Here is a 17052-nt window from a genome sequence, read left to right as displayed (position 1 = left end):
ACAAGGGTGTCCACTCTTACCACTATTATTCAACATAGTTTTGGAAGTCCTAGCCATGGCAATCAGAGAAGAAAAAGAGATAAAAGGAATCCAAATTGGAAAAGAAGAAGTAAAACTGTCACTATTTGCAGATGATATGATATTATACATAGATAATCCTAAAGATGCCACCAGAAAACTACTAGAGCTAATCAATGCATCTGGTAAAGTTGCAGGATACAAAACTAATGCACAGAAATCTCTTGCATTCCTATATACTAGCAACGAAAGATCAGAAAGAGAAATTAAGGAAACAATCCCATTCACCATTGCAACAAAAAGAATAAATATCTAGGAATAAACCTACCTAAGGAGGTAAAAGACGTGTATGCAGAAAACAATAAGACACTGATGACAGAAATCAAAGATGACACAAACAGATGGAGAGATATACCATGTTCTTGGACTGGAAGAATGAATATTGTGAAAATGACTACACTACCCAAAGCAATCTACAGATTCAGTGAAATCCCTATCACATTACCAGTGGCATTCTTTACAGAACTAGAACAAAAAATCTTAAAATTTGTATGGAGACACAAAAGACCCCAAACAGCCAAAGCAATTTTGAGGGAAAAAAACGGAGCTGGAGGAATCAGACTCCCTGACTTCAGACTACACTACAAAGCTACAGTAAGCAAGAAAATACGGTACTGGCACAAAAACAGACATATAGATCAATGGAACAGGATAGAAAGCCCAGAGATAAACCCACGCACCTATGGTCAACTAATCTATGACAAAGGAGGAAAGGATATACAATGGAGAAAAGACAGTCTCTTCAATAAGTGGTGCTGGGAAAACTGGACAGCTACATGTAAAAGAATGAAATTAGAACACTCCCTAACACCATACACAAAAATAAACTCAAAATGGATTAGAGACCTAAATGTAACACTGGACACTATAAAACTCTTAGAAGAAAACATAGGAAGAACACTCTTTGACATAAATCACAGCAAGATCTTTTTTGATCCACCTCCTAGAGTAATGGAAATAAAAACAAAAATAAACAAATGGGACCTAATGAAACTTAAAAGCTTTTGCAAAGGAAAGGAAACCATAAACAAGACGAAAAGACAACCCTCAGAATGGGAGAAAATATTTGCAAACAAATCAACAGACAACGGATTAATCTCCAAAATATATAAACAGCTCATGCAGCTCAATCTTAAAAAAACAAACAACCCAATCAGAAAATGGGCAGAAGACCTAAATAGACATTTCTCCAAAGAAGACATACAGATGGCCAAGAAGCACATGAAAAGCTGCTCAACATCACTAATTATTAGAGAAATGCAAATCGAAACTACAATGAGGTACCACCTCACACCAGTTAGAATGGGCATCATCAGAAAATCTACAAACAACAAATGCTGGAGAGGGTGTGGAGAAAAGGAACCCTCTTGCACTGTTGGTGGGAATGAAATTGATACAGCCACTATGGAGAACAGTATGGAGGTTCCTTAAAAAACTAAAAATAGAATTACCATATGACCCAGCAATCCCACTACTGGGCATATATCCAGAGAAAACCATAATTCAAAAAGACACATGCACCCCAATGTTCATTGCAGCACCATTTACAATATCCAGGTCATGGAAGCAACCTAAATGCCCATCGACAGACGAATGGATAAAGAAGTTGGGGTACATATAGACAATGGAATATCACTCAGCCATAAAAAGGAATGAAACTGGGTCATTTGTACAGATGTGGATGGATCTAGAGACTGTCATACAGAGTGAAGTAGGTCAGAAAGAGAAAATCAAATATCGTATATTAACGCATATATATGGAACCTAGAAAAATGGTACAGATGAACCGGTTTGCAGGGCAGAAATAGAGACACAGATGTAAAGAACAAACGTATGGACACCAAGGGGGGAAAGTGGCGGGGGCGGGGGTGGGGGGGGGGGTGGGACGAATTGGGAGATTGGGATTGACATGTATACACTGATGTGTATAAAATAAATAATAAGAACCTGCTGTGTAAAAAATAAATAAAATAAAATTCAAAAAAAAAAGAAAACATACAGATGGCAAATAAGCATGTGAAAAGATGGTCCACATCCTATGTCATCAGGGAAATGCAAGGTAAAACAACGAGACACCGCTCCACACCTATTAGCATGGGAGACACCGCTCCACACCTGTTAGCATGGCCAAAACCCAGAGCACTGACAGCATGAAAGGCTGGCGAGGATGTGGAGCCACAGGAACGCTCATCACTGCTGGCGGGAACGCAAAAATGGTGCAGCCACCTCGGAAGACATTTGGGGGCTTCCTTAAAAAACTAAACATAGTTTTACCAGACGATCCGGCAATCGCACTCCTTGGTATTTATCCAGAGGAAACGAAAACGCATGTTCACACAAAAACCTGCACAGAGATGCGCAGAGCAGCTTTATTCATAACTGCCAAACGGAAGCGACCAAAAGATGCCCTTCAGTCCTTCAGTGATGAATAAACTATGGCGCATTCAGACAATGGAACATCATTCAAGGCCAAAAAGAAATGCGCTACCGAGCCGCGAAAAAACTATGCAGAAACCTTCAATGCATATTCCTAAGTCAAAGAAGCCAGCCTGAAGAGGATTTCAGCTACAGGACATTCTGGAGAGGGCAAAACTATGGAGAAAGTAAAAGATCAGTGGTGCCAGGGCCTGGGGAAGGGGAGGGAGGGGTGCATACGGCGGCGGGGCGGGGGGAGGAGCACAGGGGATTTTTAGGGCAGTGGAACGATTCTGTGTGAGGCCATTATGGCGGGTTCATGTCATTTCACATTTGTCCAAACCCACAGAACGTACACTACCCAGAGTGACGCTCATGTAAACTCTGGGCTTTGAGTGATTATGACATGTCGGCGTAGGTTCATCATTTGTAACAAACGTCCACGCTCTGGGGACGCTGATGCTGGGAGAGGCTGTGCATCTGGGGGTGGTGGTGCAGGGGGCATATGGGAAATCTCTGTACCTTCCTCTCAATTTTGCTGTGAACTTGAAACTGCTCTAAAAAATTGTCTTTAAAAAAAAAAAGAGTCTTGTAGCTTCTATTCTAGGCATTTGAGCACAAGTCTTTTTTTCCCCGCAGACTAAAGCACAAATTCAAAACAAAAATCCCCTGTTTTTCCTGCCAAATGTACATGGAAAGTAGAGGAAAGTGTCCCGAGCTTCATGTTTATCCCCTGGCACATCTGGCTCGGTTTCCAGTGCCTCTAAGAGCCTCGTAAGAGGGTCTCCCTTGAAAACAGGCAGTGGTCCCTCCAGCGTGGCGGCCAATGACTGCTAGGGGCCTTGGACTACAGTTCTGGGCGGCGTGGTGGGGGCATGGTGGGGGGAGAAGGGACGCGTCAGGGGGAGGGGCCGAAGCCTCGCCTTTCCCAGCAGCCCTGAAGCCACCACCCTCATTTTACAGAAGAGAACGACGATCAGGGTTAGCACCTGGCCCAGGAACGTCTGGCTCTCAGATGAGCTTCTGCCACAGCAGAGTAGCTGCCACCACATTTTGGTGGTTCCTGGATCAGATCTTCGCAAACAAGAAAATAAACCAGCCAAACCTATTACCCGTTTTCAGTGGTCCTGGGAGCCTCTGTTCCCAGCTCAGTCCCTGGGGGCCCTGGGGTCACAGGGGCGCTCCCTGCAGCCCCAGGGCGGCTGTGTCAGCAGAGGCTGCTGGCCCGTTTCCATCCTTCCTTTTTCCTTTCAGCTCCACTGGGCCCTGTGGCCACCAGGTCAGGACAGCACCACCAGTCCGTTCGCATGCGTGTGACGATGGGACACAGAGGGTCACGGGCCGCGTTTCCACAGGGAAGCCACCTTCCCCTGCTGGGTGGGGACCGGAGCCTCCTGGGACGAGGTGGAGGTCACGTGCAGCCCCCGTGCCCAGCGGATGCTGGTGGGAGAGCCCCGTGGTCCGGCCCTGTGGCAGCGGCCCAAATGCAGCATTCTTACACGTCGTGGACGGGAGACGCTGTGCCAGGAGCTGGAAAGAAGCCCAGGTCCCCAGGCTCAGGGGCTCCTTTGCCGCCGGCGCAGTCCGTTTGTGCTGCTGCCGGGGCTGAAACAACAGATGTTCATCCTTCGCAGCTCTGGAGCCAGACGCGTGGGGTCCAGGCAGAATCGGTGTCTGCTGAGGACCTGCTCCTGGTACGTGGACGCACCTTCTCACTGTGTCCTCACATGGCGAAGGGGCAGGGGAGCTCTGCGGTCACTGTTACGGGGACACTAATCCCATCGCGAGGGCTCCACCCTCATGACCTCGTCGCCCCCAGAGGCCTCCCGGCCCCGACACACTGGGCGTTAGGATTCAGCATGTGAATCTGGGGGACATGACATTCAGCCGGTAGCACTCTGCACCCCACCGCCGCCAGTTCATGTCCTTCTCCCCTGCATTCCATCCAACAGCCCCCAAAGTCTAAATCACTTCAGAGTCTAAGGCCTGACATCATCCGAGGCAGGCCGGGGGCGGGTGGTGGGGGATTCCAGGCCAAATCATCGGAGGCAAAATCCCTCCAGCTGTGAGCCTGTGACCAGACGGTGCCGTGCTTCCACACATCACGGTGGGCCAGGGGTCCCACAGGGGAGAACCAAGGAGAGACAGCCCGCTGCGCTGGTTCCGTTTGTTTCTCCCGGGAACCCTGACTGACACAGGTCGGAAGCAGCAAAGCTCTCACCCCAGCTCCAGGCTGGCAAACTCGACGTGTGTGTCTGTGCCCACACGCAGCAGAAGCTCTGTCACCAGCTTCCGAAGCTGTTGCCAAATGTCTTAGTGAATTCAATACTTGAAGTCCCAGTCATGAAATCCATAACTAATTATGTGGGTCTTGATTTAATCATATGAGCTTAAAGGAAAAAATCGACTCGCAAGCCAAACACCAGCCTCCGTGGAAAGGAAGTGCTGGCTCTGAGCGCAGCCTGCGTGAGGACGCGCTGTTCCCCCCAGGCCGGTTCGCAGCCCGTCCCGCCGCCGCCAAGCTCTGCACTGTCTCCAGGCAACGACGGCCGCCACTGCATGAAGGAATCTGCGAGCTGTTTGCTGAAACAAAGGCTCCTGTCCCATCCTCCCAGCGGTTCCAAAGGCCTGTCCTCAGCATCTGATGGCTGGGCTGGCGCCACGGGGTGGCTTCCAGCACGGGGAGGGCCCCGATGGGACGACCTGGCCCCGTGGTCACCTAACCACGCCCGACACAGCCTCAGGAGGTTGGATTATCCTGCAGCGATCGTGGGCTCTGGCATGGCCTGGTGCCCAGGCCCTGGGCCTGCGTGGTGCCCGGCGGGGGGTGGGGTGGGGAGGGCTGGAGAAACGCTCTGTCTCCTTCACAGAGCCCCCAGTACCCTAGGAGTGAGGCCAGAGGCCCACTGGAGCCCCCTGAGGCAGCGGGTCGGGGGCCTCGCCTCCTGTCTGGCTTGGGGCTCCCACAGCGACTTGTAGGTGGGGTCTGGGGTCAGCCCTGGAGCTGGGGCTGCCTCGCCGTCTGCAGGAGCTGGGGTGTGTCCCTCCAGCACTGGCCCCCCGCCTCACCTCACCGGGTCGGGGGGCACAGACCCCTCCCTCTCCCTCTGAGCCTGGCATTAAAACTTCTGCTCGCGTGCCAAGGGGAGACTGTCCAGCCCGGTAATGAGACGGGGGGCATCTCGGGGTGCTGACCGCTGTGATCGTTTCTCCCAGGAACCAGGCAGTGCGTTAGCTGAGAGTGTACTCTTGGGGTCAGAGGAGGCACGGTAACTTTCTGTGGCCACGGTGTTTAGGGGTTTGGTGTTACTAATCTCATCTCTGCAGACAAGGAGGGGCTGTTGAGCAGACAGCCCTGAGGCCTGGTCACGAGACCCGCTGGGTGCCAGGGAGCCTTTCCTTCCTGCATGGATGGTCCCACCGTGGACCAGACACTGGGGACCGAGCCCACTCCGCGGGGCCCTCCCGGGGCAGGACAGAGCGGGTCTTGCGTGCACGCCCCCAGCCCCTGCCCCTGGGTCCTACAGGCGGAGGCAAGAGCAGCCACAGCCCCAGAAGTCTGGGGGGGACACCGGTCCTTCTTTGTGCTCCTGACCCGGTGAACGCCCGAGACGCCACAGCAACGCTCCTAAGAGCTGTTGCCGACACACAGCGAGCGCTGTGCTAAGATAACTCAGGGCTGGTGTGCGTTCCATGGGGCTTCCGGGTGGCGGTCTCCTTTTCTCTCGCTGGCCAGCTTCTCGCCCTGCAAACACCTGTCTTCATCTCCAAGGCAAAACCAGCGTCCGGGCCTGGAGATTCTGCATGGACAACTCCGATGTCACCTGGGGTTTCGAACCCTCGGAAGCCCTCAGACGGGCGGGATCCTTACGTCTGCTGGGCCTGAGGTTATGAACACGACACGGAAGGGTGAGGACAGGCGTCCACGAGGGCAGAGCTGAGCGCTGGAAGGGGCTCCTGGCTGAGACCTCAGTGCAGGAGGGAGACAGCTCCCTGGGCAGCGCCAGCGTGGCCCCGACCGGGGCAGGGACCTGGGGACACGCAGCAGGAGTCTCACCCTCGAGTGTTTTCATGACGGTGGTCGGCCACATAATGCCTGGAAGACATCCACATCCTGGTCCTTGGGCCCACGGCTGTGTCGCCTCTGATGGCAGAAGGGACTATGGAGGGTGGGATGATGGCGAGGCCGGAGCCGGGAGCATCCTGCTTACGGGGCCAGTGTCGTCACAGGGTCCTTCCAGCCCATCACGAGGAGGGGACGGTGGTGGGAGAGGAGAACCAGGCGACGTGCTGGGAGGACAGAGGAGGGGCCGAGGGATGAGGGAAGGGGACAGGCCCCCCCGGAGCCTCCGCAGGAACCAGCCCTGGACGTGAGGCCCGGGTCCCACCGGGACCTCAAGGGCGAGTCGTGCTGTTTCATGAGGCAGTCGTGGTGGTTTATTTCACGGCAGCAGGGGACACACGCGGTCCACGGTGGAGCCGTAGCCGTCAAGGCCCCACCGCGAACAAGGAGCAGGCCTAACTGCTCACCGTGTCACCTTCAGAACGACAGGAACCAGAGGACGGGCCGTGAGGGTCCCGCGGGTCCCACCCCGAGGCCGAGCCCAGCCCTGGGCTGCCCCACAGACGCTCCTGGGGACCCGGCCCCCACCCGCGCGCTGACCTGGACACCGAACGCCATGGAGTCGGAGGGGCGGCTCTGCCCGGGGCCCCCCCCGCACCTCGACGGGGGCGCAAGAGGCAGCAAGGAGTCCCGGTGTGGCTGTGGGCCCTGTGGCCTTTCCTGCTGCAGCCATGCCGGGTCTGCTCGGCCCGGGGCTGCCCTGCTCTCGCTAAGCGTGAGGGGGGGTCCTGGGACCCGCCTGGCCGAGGGTCGGACGCACCGGAGCCCCAGCTGCTTTGACTTGGGACGGGCTGCGCCCTGCGGATCACTGCGGCCCCCACCCGGCCCGTCCACACTCCGACTCCACGGATCTGATGGCTCTAAGTGCCTCATGTGAGTGGAATCAGACGGGATTTGTCCTACTGAACGGTCAGTTGGCTTGTTTCATTCGGCAAAACGTCCTCAAGATTCGTCCCGCAGGTATGCTCTTACCATCCTTCTTCCTATAAACCGTGAAAAGCAGAGACCTAGCTCTCACTCAGTTACAGCACGTGAGAGCAAATTCTGGACAGAGCCACCACCGGGCATGGGGACTACCAGGGCACCGAGGAGACACAGGGGCAGCGCTGGACAGCAAGAGCCTGGATTCCAGGGGAGGGCGGACCGCAGGGAGCCCACCCACAAGCACACGGTGCCTGCGCGGCCTCGGGGCACAGGGACTTTGCGCAGCTCTGCCAGCCACCCTGGGGCTCAGGCCACGTCACCAGCCAGAGGGGACCTGGATGTCTGGCTGCAGAGTCTGTCCTGGGGCCAAGACAAGAAGGCAAAGGGAGCTGGTCCCTGTGCCCAAAGGCCGCGTCCCGGCCACACTGGAGCCGGGGGCCGGGATTTCTGTGCAGTGGGGGCCTCCTTCCAGCCCAGGCGGGGGCCTGGCCACTCAAGGGGTGTTTCAGGGATCGGCAGCAGGAATCAACTTTCCTCTGAGTCCCTGAATAATGGAGGATAATAATCTTTTTTCTCCCTTGATGCTTTTCTGCACCTACACACAAAAATAACCACCGATGCCAATGCTGCCAGAGATGACAAGAGATGTCACCAGACAGACTGATGAAAAGGGAGCCGCACCAGCTCACCCCTGATTCTTCATGACACTCCCTGCTCCCCCAAGGTCGTTTTTCAGGAGGGAATTGGGTGCATTTAACTGGAGTGCTAACTAGAATGTGGGCGCGTTGGGGAAGCGTCCCTGCTTGTCACTGATGGAGGATGAGGACCTCAGGCCCACGGAGCTGTCGGTGCTGTGCCTCTCAGAGGATGCTTTCTGCAGCCTTCAAGAGAAGACCTGAAATCTCACAAAGAAGTTCTTTAGCCACTTAATTAAAATCAGAGATCACACAGAGATAATGCTTCAGCCTTGTGCCTTTCAAGCTAAATTCTCCTGGAGGGCTTCCCTGGTGGCGCACTGGTTGAGAATCCGCCTGCCAATGCAGGAGACACAGGTTCGATCCCTGGTCCGGGAAGATCCCACATGCCGCGGAGCAACTAAGCCCGTGCGCCACAACTACTGAGCCTGCGCTCTAGAGCCCGTGCTGCACTACAAGAGAAGCCACCACAATGAGAAGCCTGCGCACCGCAATGAAGAGTAGCCCCCGCTCGCGGCAACTACAGAAAGTCCATGTGTAGCAACAAAGACCCAATACAGCCAATAAATAAGTAAATAAAATAAAATAAAAATTTCTACTGGAAAAACCCCAACAAACAAGAAAATAATGAAGGATTCCATGCCCTCCATCCCTGATGCCTCGTGCCTGGAAACTTCCGTGGTCGGACCATCAAGGGTGCAGCTGCAGGGGACAGCAGGGAGGCTCCCCGCAAAAGTAAACACAGAATCCAGCTAGTGCACTCCTGGGATAAACCCCAAAGAACCGAGGGCAGGGACTCACCAGATGTTTGTGCCGCGTCCACAGCAGCGTTATTCCCAACAGCAAAGGGAGGAAGCGACCCAAGTGTCCACGGGTGGATGACGGATGAACAAGGTGAGGCGATACATATGTGGGAGAGGTACTCAGCCCCTAAACAGGAAGGGGTCTGACACCTGCTGCATCACGGGTGAACCCAGAGGACACTGTGCTCAGTGAAACAAGACAGTCACAGAAAGATGCTGCCTGTGGGATTCCACTTAAATGAGCCCCTGAAGGAGCTGCATTCACAGAGGCAGAAGGTACAGGCTGGGTTCCAGGGGCTGGGGAGTTAGTGTTTAATGGGGACAAAGCTTCAGTTTGGGAAGATGAAAGATTTCTGGGGACAGAGGGTGGTGATGGGTGCACAGCACTGTGGATGTACTTAACGCCACTGAACTGCACATGAAAATGGCTGAGACGGTGAATTGTATGGGGTTTTACCACACACACAGCTGATGAAACATAAAACTTCCTCCTTCCTGTGGCAGTGACAGCTCCTACTGTGTGCGGGCCAGGGCTTCGTAAGCACCCCTCACGAGCACACGGCCACGCTCACCACGTGCTCACCAACACTGGGGTCCTGACTTCCTAATCTGACGACTGATGTGGTGAGACAGCACCTGGGTGGTGTGAAGCAGTGTTTCTGGAAATGGGGAAGAGGTGGGTGACGGACGTGAATGGCAGGTGACGTGGGGACCAGATGACGCCTAGAGGATTCTCAGGGTCAGCTCAACCTCTGGTGACGCTGTCATCGGTTGGCACAGCCCTAACTTCTGTTCCCTGATCCCTGTGTAAGTGATTTCCCTCCTCGGACTGTATGGAGTTACTGCTACTGAGGAAGTCCAAACACGTCAAGTGTCTTTCCAAGCAGAATCCCCAGCTGGGGCCTGGTTAAGACAACTGGAAATGACAGCTCAGGAGTCAGACACCCACACGATGAAGGAGAAGCCAAACCAATTTCCTAAAATTTACATTTAAATCTAATCTGCAGTCAGGATCACCAGGCTCGTGGTCAAGACGGCTCACAGCTAATGTTCCAGGAGAACAGAGCTCCGTGTCTCTGAATAATGAGCTGACGGCAGGGAGCTCGGGCTCTACCCCGGACTGCGGAGGGGCTCTCACTGAGAGGCTGACATGAGCTCTGCCCTGCTCTGCCTGGGGCTGTGGGGTTCAAGTCCGAGCCTCTGCCACCCCTGGAAGCTGGAGCTGGGGAGGTTAAGGCAGGACGCCCCTGCCACCCCGTGAGAAAACACAGGCAATGCTTTGAGGGCAACACGAAGCCACATCCTTCAAATACTGCAGCACCTCCTCTCGTCTAAGCCCGACCCGGACGACACCCACTCAGGCCTTCCCCGAGTGTTTCCGAGACATTCCGCAGTGTGCACATCGCACAAACGCTGCTGAGCTCTGGGTGACATCCTGATCCCAGGACGACACTTCTGCCCGCTGCCTCACGGGACAACAGAGGGGGCAGGAAGTCTACTGTCTGCTCAGAAACGAGCCCCAGCACCTCCACAAAGCCGGCCCTGGGTGTGCCAGAGCTGGGCGCCTGGAAGAATTCAGAGGTCCTGTCCCTGTGGTCCAGGACGACGGGACTTGAGTTTAGAGCACAGCGCTGTCTAGACCGTGTGTTTTAACTCCAAGCTGTCCAAGCCTCAAGGCCTGGCCGTCAGAGCGGTTCAGCGAGAAGGCCCGCCGGCCCGGCAGCCTCGCCGAGTTCTTGAAATCGGCTGGAATTTGGAGCCTCTGCTGGCAGCGCAGTGGGCGGCCTGATGGGGCAGCCGCGCCGGGGGCTCACTCCCAGCAAACCTGCCCTGGGCGGGTGCAGGGAGGCCCAGGGCCTGCAGTTTCAGCGACCAACGGGGTCGCGGTGCCTAAGACCACCACCCAGCGGGCGCCCCACGGCCCAGCTGCCGCCGCCCCTCCCCAGTTCCGGCCCAGCCGCCCCCAGCCCTGCCCGGCCCCGTCATCCCGGCCCCGCGCTCACCCTCTCCTCCTCGGCGCGGATGTCGGGCATGGTGCTGAGGCAGAGGCCGACCGCCGTGACGGCCACGAAGGCCACGGACACGCAGGCGAAGAGCTTGCCGGCCGGGCCCGAGCGCGGGTCGTCCAGCACGTCGCGCAGGCGCCGCCGGCCGCGCGCCAGCCGCCCGCCGCCGGACCCAGGGGCGCAGGCCGGGCTGCCGGGGCCCCCGCGCTCCGCCGGCCCCGCGCGCGCCTCAGCGGCCTCCTCCTCGCGGCGGCGCAGGCGGCGCAGGCAGCAGCGCTCCAGGCGCGCCTCGTCGATGCCCCAGTAGGCCAGCTCGTCGCGGAAGGCCAGGGCGCACGCGCCGCGCAGCAGCCGCAGCTTCCCGGCGCGCAGCAGCGCCACGATGGCGCGGAAGGCGCACGGACTGCGGTCGAAGAAGAACTCGTCGCGGCTCACGTCGTAGTCGTCGCACACGCGCAGCAGCTCGTCGTGGCCGCGGCAGGCGCGGAGGCGCTCGAGGCGCGCCAGGGGACAGCGGGCCAGCGCGGCCCAGGCCAGGCGCACCCTGCAGCCGCCCACGTTGATGATGACGTGCCGGGCGCGGGCCCCGCCAACGCCGCCGCTGCCGCTGCCGCTGCCAACCGGGGGCTCGGGGCCCGGGGGCTCCGCGGGCCCGGGGAGCAGGGCCATGGCCCCATGCGCCACACCAGGGTCCGGAGGCTGGGCCTGCGAAGGAAGGGAGCGCGCGTTAGGCCGTAGACCGGCCGGGAGCTCTGGGACACCCCCGCCCACGCATGACCTTGGGGCTTGGGGAGCGAACCAAACCAAGGGCTCCATCGGCCCAGCCGCTCGGTTCTTCTCTGCTGCATCCCTGACGCCTGCAGGTGGTCCCAGGAGCCCGCCCCTCAGCTTTCCAGCAGGCCTCGCTTACAAGGGACCCGCCTTAATTTCTTGCCTGGAGACTAGGGACGCGGCCAACGCGGGGCAGCACGAGGGAGGAGGGCGGGCCGCCCTGGAGATGCTGCCTCAGGAGATGATGGCAAGGCCAGACCTGGGGGGTTTCCGGCTGGTTAACAAGTGGGGCCGGGGGAGGGGGCTGCTACGGATGTATTGATCCTTCAGAAGCGTCAGCCAGGCTGCCGGAGCAGCCTGTGGACGTTGTTCGGATTCGGATTAGAGGGAACCAACTATAAAGAAACACGTAAGAGTAAATAAGAAAATCCCAGCACTACCTATGGTTTTAAAGCCGCCTTGAAGGCATGAGACGAGTACTGCACTCGTGAAAAACAGGGCGTTTCGGCCCCTTAGGGGCCCACAGTGAGGTATTCACGTGCAATGAGGGCTGGGTCTTCGTTAAGCACATCTTTCTCAAGGTGGTGTGCAGACAAAACGCTTCACCTGCTGCTGGAGCCCGGTGATGGGAACACTGGGGCCATTATACTTTCTCTCTGCTTTTACGTACGTTTACAAACGTCCCTAATAAAAACAGGTTTGTCTTGCTTTTTAAAAGCTTCCAGATAATTCTGCTGCACAGCTGGGTTTGGGAGGCGCTGATGCAGAGAAACTCACGGTGCTTCGGTTGCCTTGATTCTCTAAGCCAGAGGTTCATGGGAATCCTTCAGGGGTCTCTGAGCCTCCTAAAATTAGATGCAAACTTGCCTGTGTACACGTGTTTCTAATAGAGGATCCTCAGCTTCTCAAGGGATCTGTGGCCTCAAAGCTTAATGAAGCTCACAGCTCCAAACATAAGGGAGGGAACTATCTCTGTAGTGTGGGGATTGCTAGCCCGGGTCCCCTTTACAATATTTTGAACGTGGGTCACCCACACTAGTTGGTGGGCATGTACACTTTGGCATTCGTTGTCGGATGCCTTCTTAAGAATGCTTGGGCAGAGGGAAGATTCCAGGTGAGTTTCTTACAGGAATGATTACTTGTTTTATTCTTTGACCAGGGTTCAAGAAACTCACAAAAGAGATCATATTCTTCTTAACGAGTATCTCATCGTAGCTTGTGCAGAGACCGCAGCCAGAATTCCTAAATGTGTTGGTTTACTCGGCACTTGTTAAAAGGACGCGTCGCGAAATATGTTACTGGGACAAAATCATTTTTGCCCTGAATGTGGACATTTAAAGTTTTGTGGCGTATTTACCCACAATTGCACCTGGCATTCCTTCCTCTGCCCAGAGCTGGGTCACCCCTTAACGTCTATGTATCTGTTTGGAAACAGGGTCCCTGACTCAGGAACCACATCAAAAAGGGTCCATAAGTAACACTGATGACTGTGTCCTTTGCAGAGGCTCCTGTGGGTTCTTTTCCACGCCTCTGGAGGGCGGTTCTGTTCCTCCAAATCCTGCTCAGGATGGCCCCCCTTGACGTGTTAACACAACGGGGCACCACGCACTTCTCTGCACTGTGGCAACAGTGACAGAGCAGAGAAAACAGGCAAATACCAATCCGGGGACATAAACTCCAAAGGTCCCATTTACCAGGGAGTATATCTTAGACATTGGCTAGGCAGTAATCTGCAGGGGAGGGACAGTTCCAGTTTGGATCTCAAAGTGTAGACTGAGGGCCAACAGCACCAAAATTATCAAAAGAACCTGCAAAAAAAAGTATATTCCTGGCTCTACACTTAAAATTCTGAGGGACTGGAAAACTGCACAGTAAGGACCCCCGAATATCCCCCCCATTAAAGCAATGAGAAAACCGGCAAAAACCATCAGAATCAACTTTTTTTGGAACTCTGGACAGTAACCAAAGGGTAGCAGCAGCCAGGGGAACACTTGAGTAAAAACAGCTGAGGGCTTCCCTGGTGGCGCAGTGGTTGAGAGTCCGCCTGCTGATGCGGGGGACGCGGGTTCGTGCCCTGGTCCAGGAGGATCCCACATGCCACGGAGCGGCTGGGCCCGTGAGCCATGGCCGCTGAGCCTGCGCGTCCAGAGCCTGTGATCCGCAGCGGGAGAGGCCACAACAGCGAGAGGCCCGCGTACCGCAAAGAAGAAAAGTGAGCTCTTAGCATTTTATTTAACCTGCTTCCCAGTTCAGCATTCGCCTTGAAGATGACAGCCTGCGTTCCTGGTACCAGGACTGGTACTGGAAGAGGAGAGTGGACCCGATTCAGGAGGAACCATAACTATTTGGACCCTTCTGGTGGCTCCCGCGAAAGGCCCGTCAGAAGGCTTGCCTGTACCTCCCCTCACTCGGGACTCTCCCAGGGCTGAAGTGGCCACCCGGGCAGTTTGTGGAAATCACTTACACGAAAATGTTTGCTGAGGCAATGGATGAATATTATTGTTGGGGCAAAAAATAGACTAACCAGAAAGCTTGGGAGAAGAGGCTGGGGAGTGAGACGCTTTGGAAATGCTCCAACACACTGCTGGAAATCTAGAATGCTGCTCACGCGCCTGGGGCCATGTGCGCGCTCAGGAGAGACCTGAGAAGGCCCTACACTCTCCCCCCGCCCCGCCCCCAGCGGACCTGCAGCTCTGCACAAGCAGGAGGCGAAAGGGGGAGGCAAGGGACAGGCCTGCTGGGTGTTGAGGGTGCCCTGACACACAGGGCCCGTCGGCAAAGACTGGTTTGTTTTTGTTTTTGTTCCAGGCATGTGAGAATCTCTGTCCAGTCACTTGCTGACCATTAAGCTAATGGGACAGAGATATCAGTGGCCACACAAGACAAAAACATACAGACTTTGCCTAATTCGTCCAGAAAAGTCAAACAAACAACAGCAATTACAACAAACCCTGGGGAGCGGAAGAATCTGATTAGAAGAACACAGGAGTAAATCTTCATGGCCTTGGAGTAGGCAATGGTTTCTGAAATACAACAGAAGCATAAGCAACAAAAGAAAAATAAATAAACTGGGCTTTGTCATACTTAAACTCTTCTGTGCATTAAAGGACCTTATCAAGAAAATGAAATGATAGCTCATGGGATGAGAAAAAATGTACAAATCATATATCTGATAAGGGTCTAGTGTCCAGAATATATAAAGAGCTCCTACAACTCAAAAACAAAAAGACAACCCAACTAAAACGTGGGCAAAGGATTTGAAGGACTTCTCCAGAAAAGATACAAAAATGGCTAATAGACACTTGAAAAGATGCTCAGTGTGATCGGTCATCAGGAAAACGCCAATCAAAATGACTTGGTACCACTTTACGTCCATTAGCTTGGCTGCGACCAAACAAATGGAAAAAGGAGTGTCGGCAAGGGCGTGGAGAACTCAGGACCCCCGTCCGCTGCTGGCGGGAATGTGAAATAGTGCAGCTGCTGTGGAGAACAGCTGGGAAGTTCCTCAAAAAGTTAAACATAGACGTACCATGGGATCCAGCAATGTTACTCCAAGAGAAATGAAAGCCTAGGTTCACGCAAAAACGTGTACGCGAATATTCACAGCAGCCAAAATGTGGGAACAACGCAACTGTCCGTCAGCTGACCAATGGATGAGTAAACGTGCTCCATCTACATACCGGGACACCATCAACCACAAAAAGGAATGAAGTGCGGACACAGGACGCAGCACGGATGGATGTTGAAAACATGGTGTAAGTGGAAGAGGCCGGACAGAAAGGAGCTGTCCAGAGCAGGCAGATCTGCAGAGACAGAAGGTAGTAGGTTAGTGGTTGCCGGGGGCTGGGGGCTGGGGTGGGGGAGTGACCGACTAATGGTGACGGGGTTTCTTTTTGTGGTCATGAGGATGCTCTGGCATTAGGTAGTGGTGAGGGTTAAAATACTAGAAACACTGAATTGTACACATTAAAATGGACGTTATCATTTCAATTAAAAAAAAATTGACATCCGGTTCTGTGCATGTCAATGAGCAGGTGTAGTGCACTAAAGCCCGAGAACCACTGCTTCAACGGCCAAAATCAAGACCTTTCGCTGTTGTTAAGGATTTGCTGCTCTAACCACTGCCAGGCAAACCTACCACCAGGGCGACTCACGAACCGTAAAGCGGGGGGGCGCCCAAGGGGTGTTCGGCATGCAGCCCGGATGCCTCACTGACCCTGAGATTTGGGAGGGGGAGGAAACCAAATAGAAGGGGCCGTGGGGAGAGAGCCAGCGTGCCCGCCCAGTCACTGCAGGATTTGAGGGCGAAGGCGCTCCGGGCTCAGCTGTGTTGCTGACGCCTCGGGGTCGGCGTTTCATGCAGCAAATGTCAGTAACATCGGCTGGTGCTAGACACGTGATGCTGGAGCTCATGGCGGTGGGGGTGGGGGGCGGAGCCGGGGGCGCGAGGACGACAGGCACTTCCAACACTGCGAGGCTGGCCCTGCGCAGAGGAGAGGCTGCCCCGAGGGCTTTGCAGCCTCGCCTACCCGCAGGAGGTTGGGGAAATCTGAGGAGGTAATGCTGAGGAGGAAGATCCTACTTTCCTCAAACGCAGTCAGTTGTTTAGGTCGCGGAAACTTGTTGCAGAGATCCCCCAACTGCCGCTTCTCATCGAGGACCCAGGGACAGCGGCTCGAGTTCCACATCAAGGATGCCAGCGGCTCACAGCCGACCTCCTTCCCAGGCAGCTCGGAGGAGGACTCAGCATCTGCCCAGGAGGCAGGCGGGGGTCCTCACGGGAGGCGCCCCACTCTCTGGAGCCGTGCGAGGCCACCGGGGAGGATGGAGCCTCCAGGGCAGGCTCACAAGTTTCTGGGCTGAGGCCGAGGTGTGCCCGAGGGAAAGCGCCACGTGCCCTCACGTCCTTTTCCCGTAACTGTCAGAACCAGAGCTGACGGCAGCTTCTGCCTGGAATACCGTGAGGGGCAGAGACAAGTATGGAGTGGGAAAGCCCACCTTGCCTGCGCTAGGCTGGGGTCCTCCACGTCTTCCTGTCCCCGTGCAGCCAGTGACAAATCCGTACCACAGGTCAATCAAGTCCCTTTGTAGCCACGTCAAATGTGTGCCCCGAGTTCTTTGTAGGCAGGGGTGACCGATCGTTAAAGTAACTGGGGAATCAGCCAGACCCGACAGCTTTCCTGTAGAGGGTTTTCTTCCCCGGAATATACATGTACAAACATAAACGTAACTTACAT

At 55.2% G+C, this 17052-nt stretch overlaps 1 protein-coding gene across 1 annotated transcript in view; it reads right to left on the bottom strand.

Moving 5' to 3' along the window:
* The window catches only part of KCNG2 (potassium voltage-gated channel modifier subfamily G member 2), a 72218-nt gene that overhangs the window by 20268 nt on the left and 34898 nt on the right, over positions 1-17052 (bottom strand). The window contains exon 3 of the mRNA XM_073789898.1: positions 11042-11749. Coding sequence (XP_073645999.1) covers positions 11042-11749 — 708 coding nt within the window. The remainder of the gene's footprint in view (positions 1-11041; positions 11750-17052) is intronic.

Source organism: Tursiops truncatus, chromosome 13, assembly GCF_011762595.2.
Source record: "Tursiops truncatus isolate mTurTru1 chromosome 13, mTurTru1.mat.Y, whole genome shotgun sequence".
Taxonomy (NCBI): domain Eukaryota; kingdom Metazoa; phylum Chordata; class Mammalia; order Artiodactyla; family Delphinidae; genus Tursiops; species Tursiops truncatus.
This window is presented reverse-complemented; position numbering and strand designations above follow the sequence as displayed.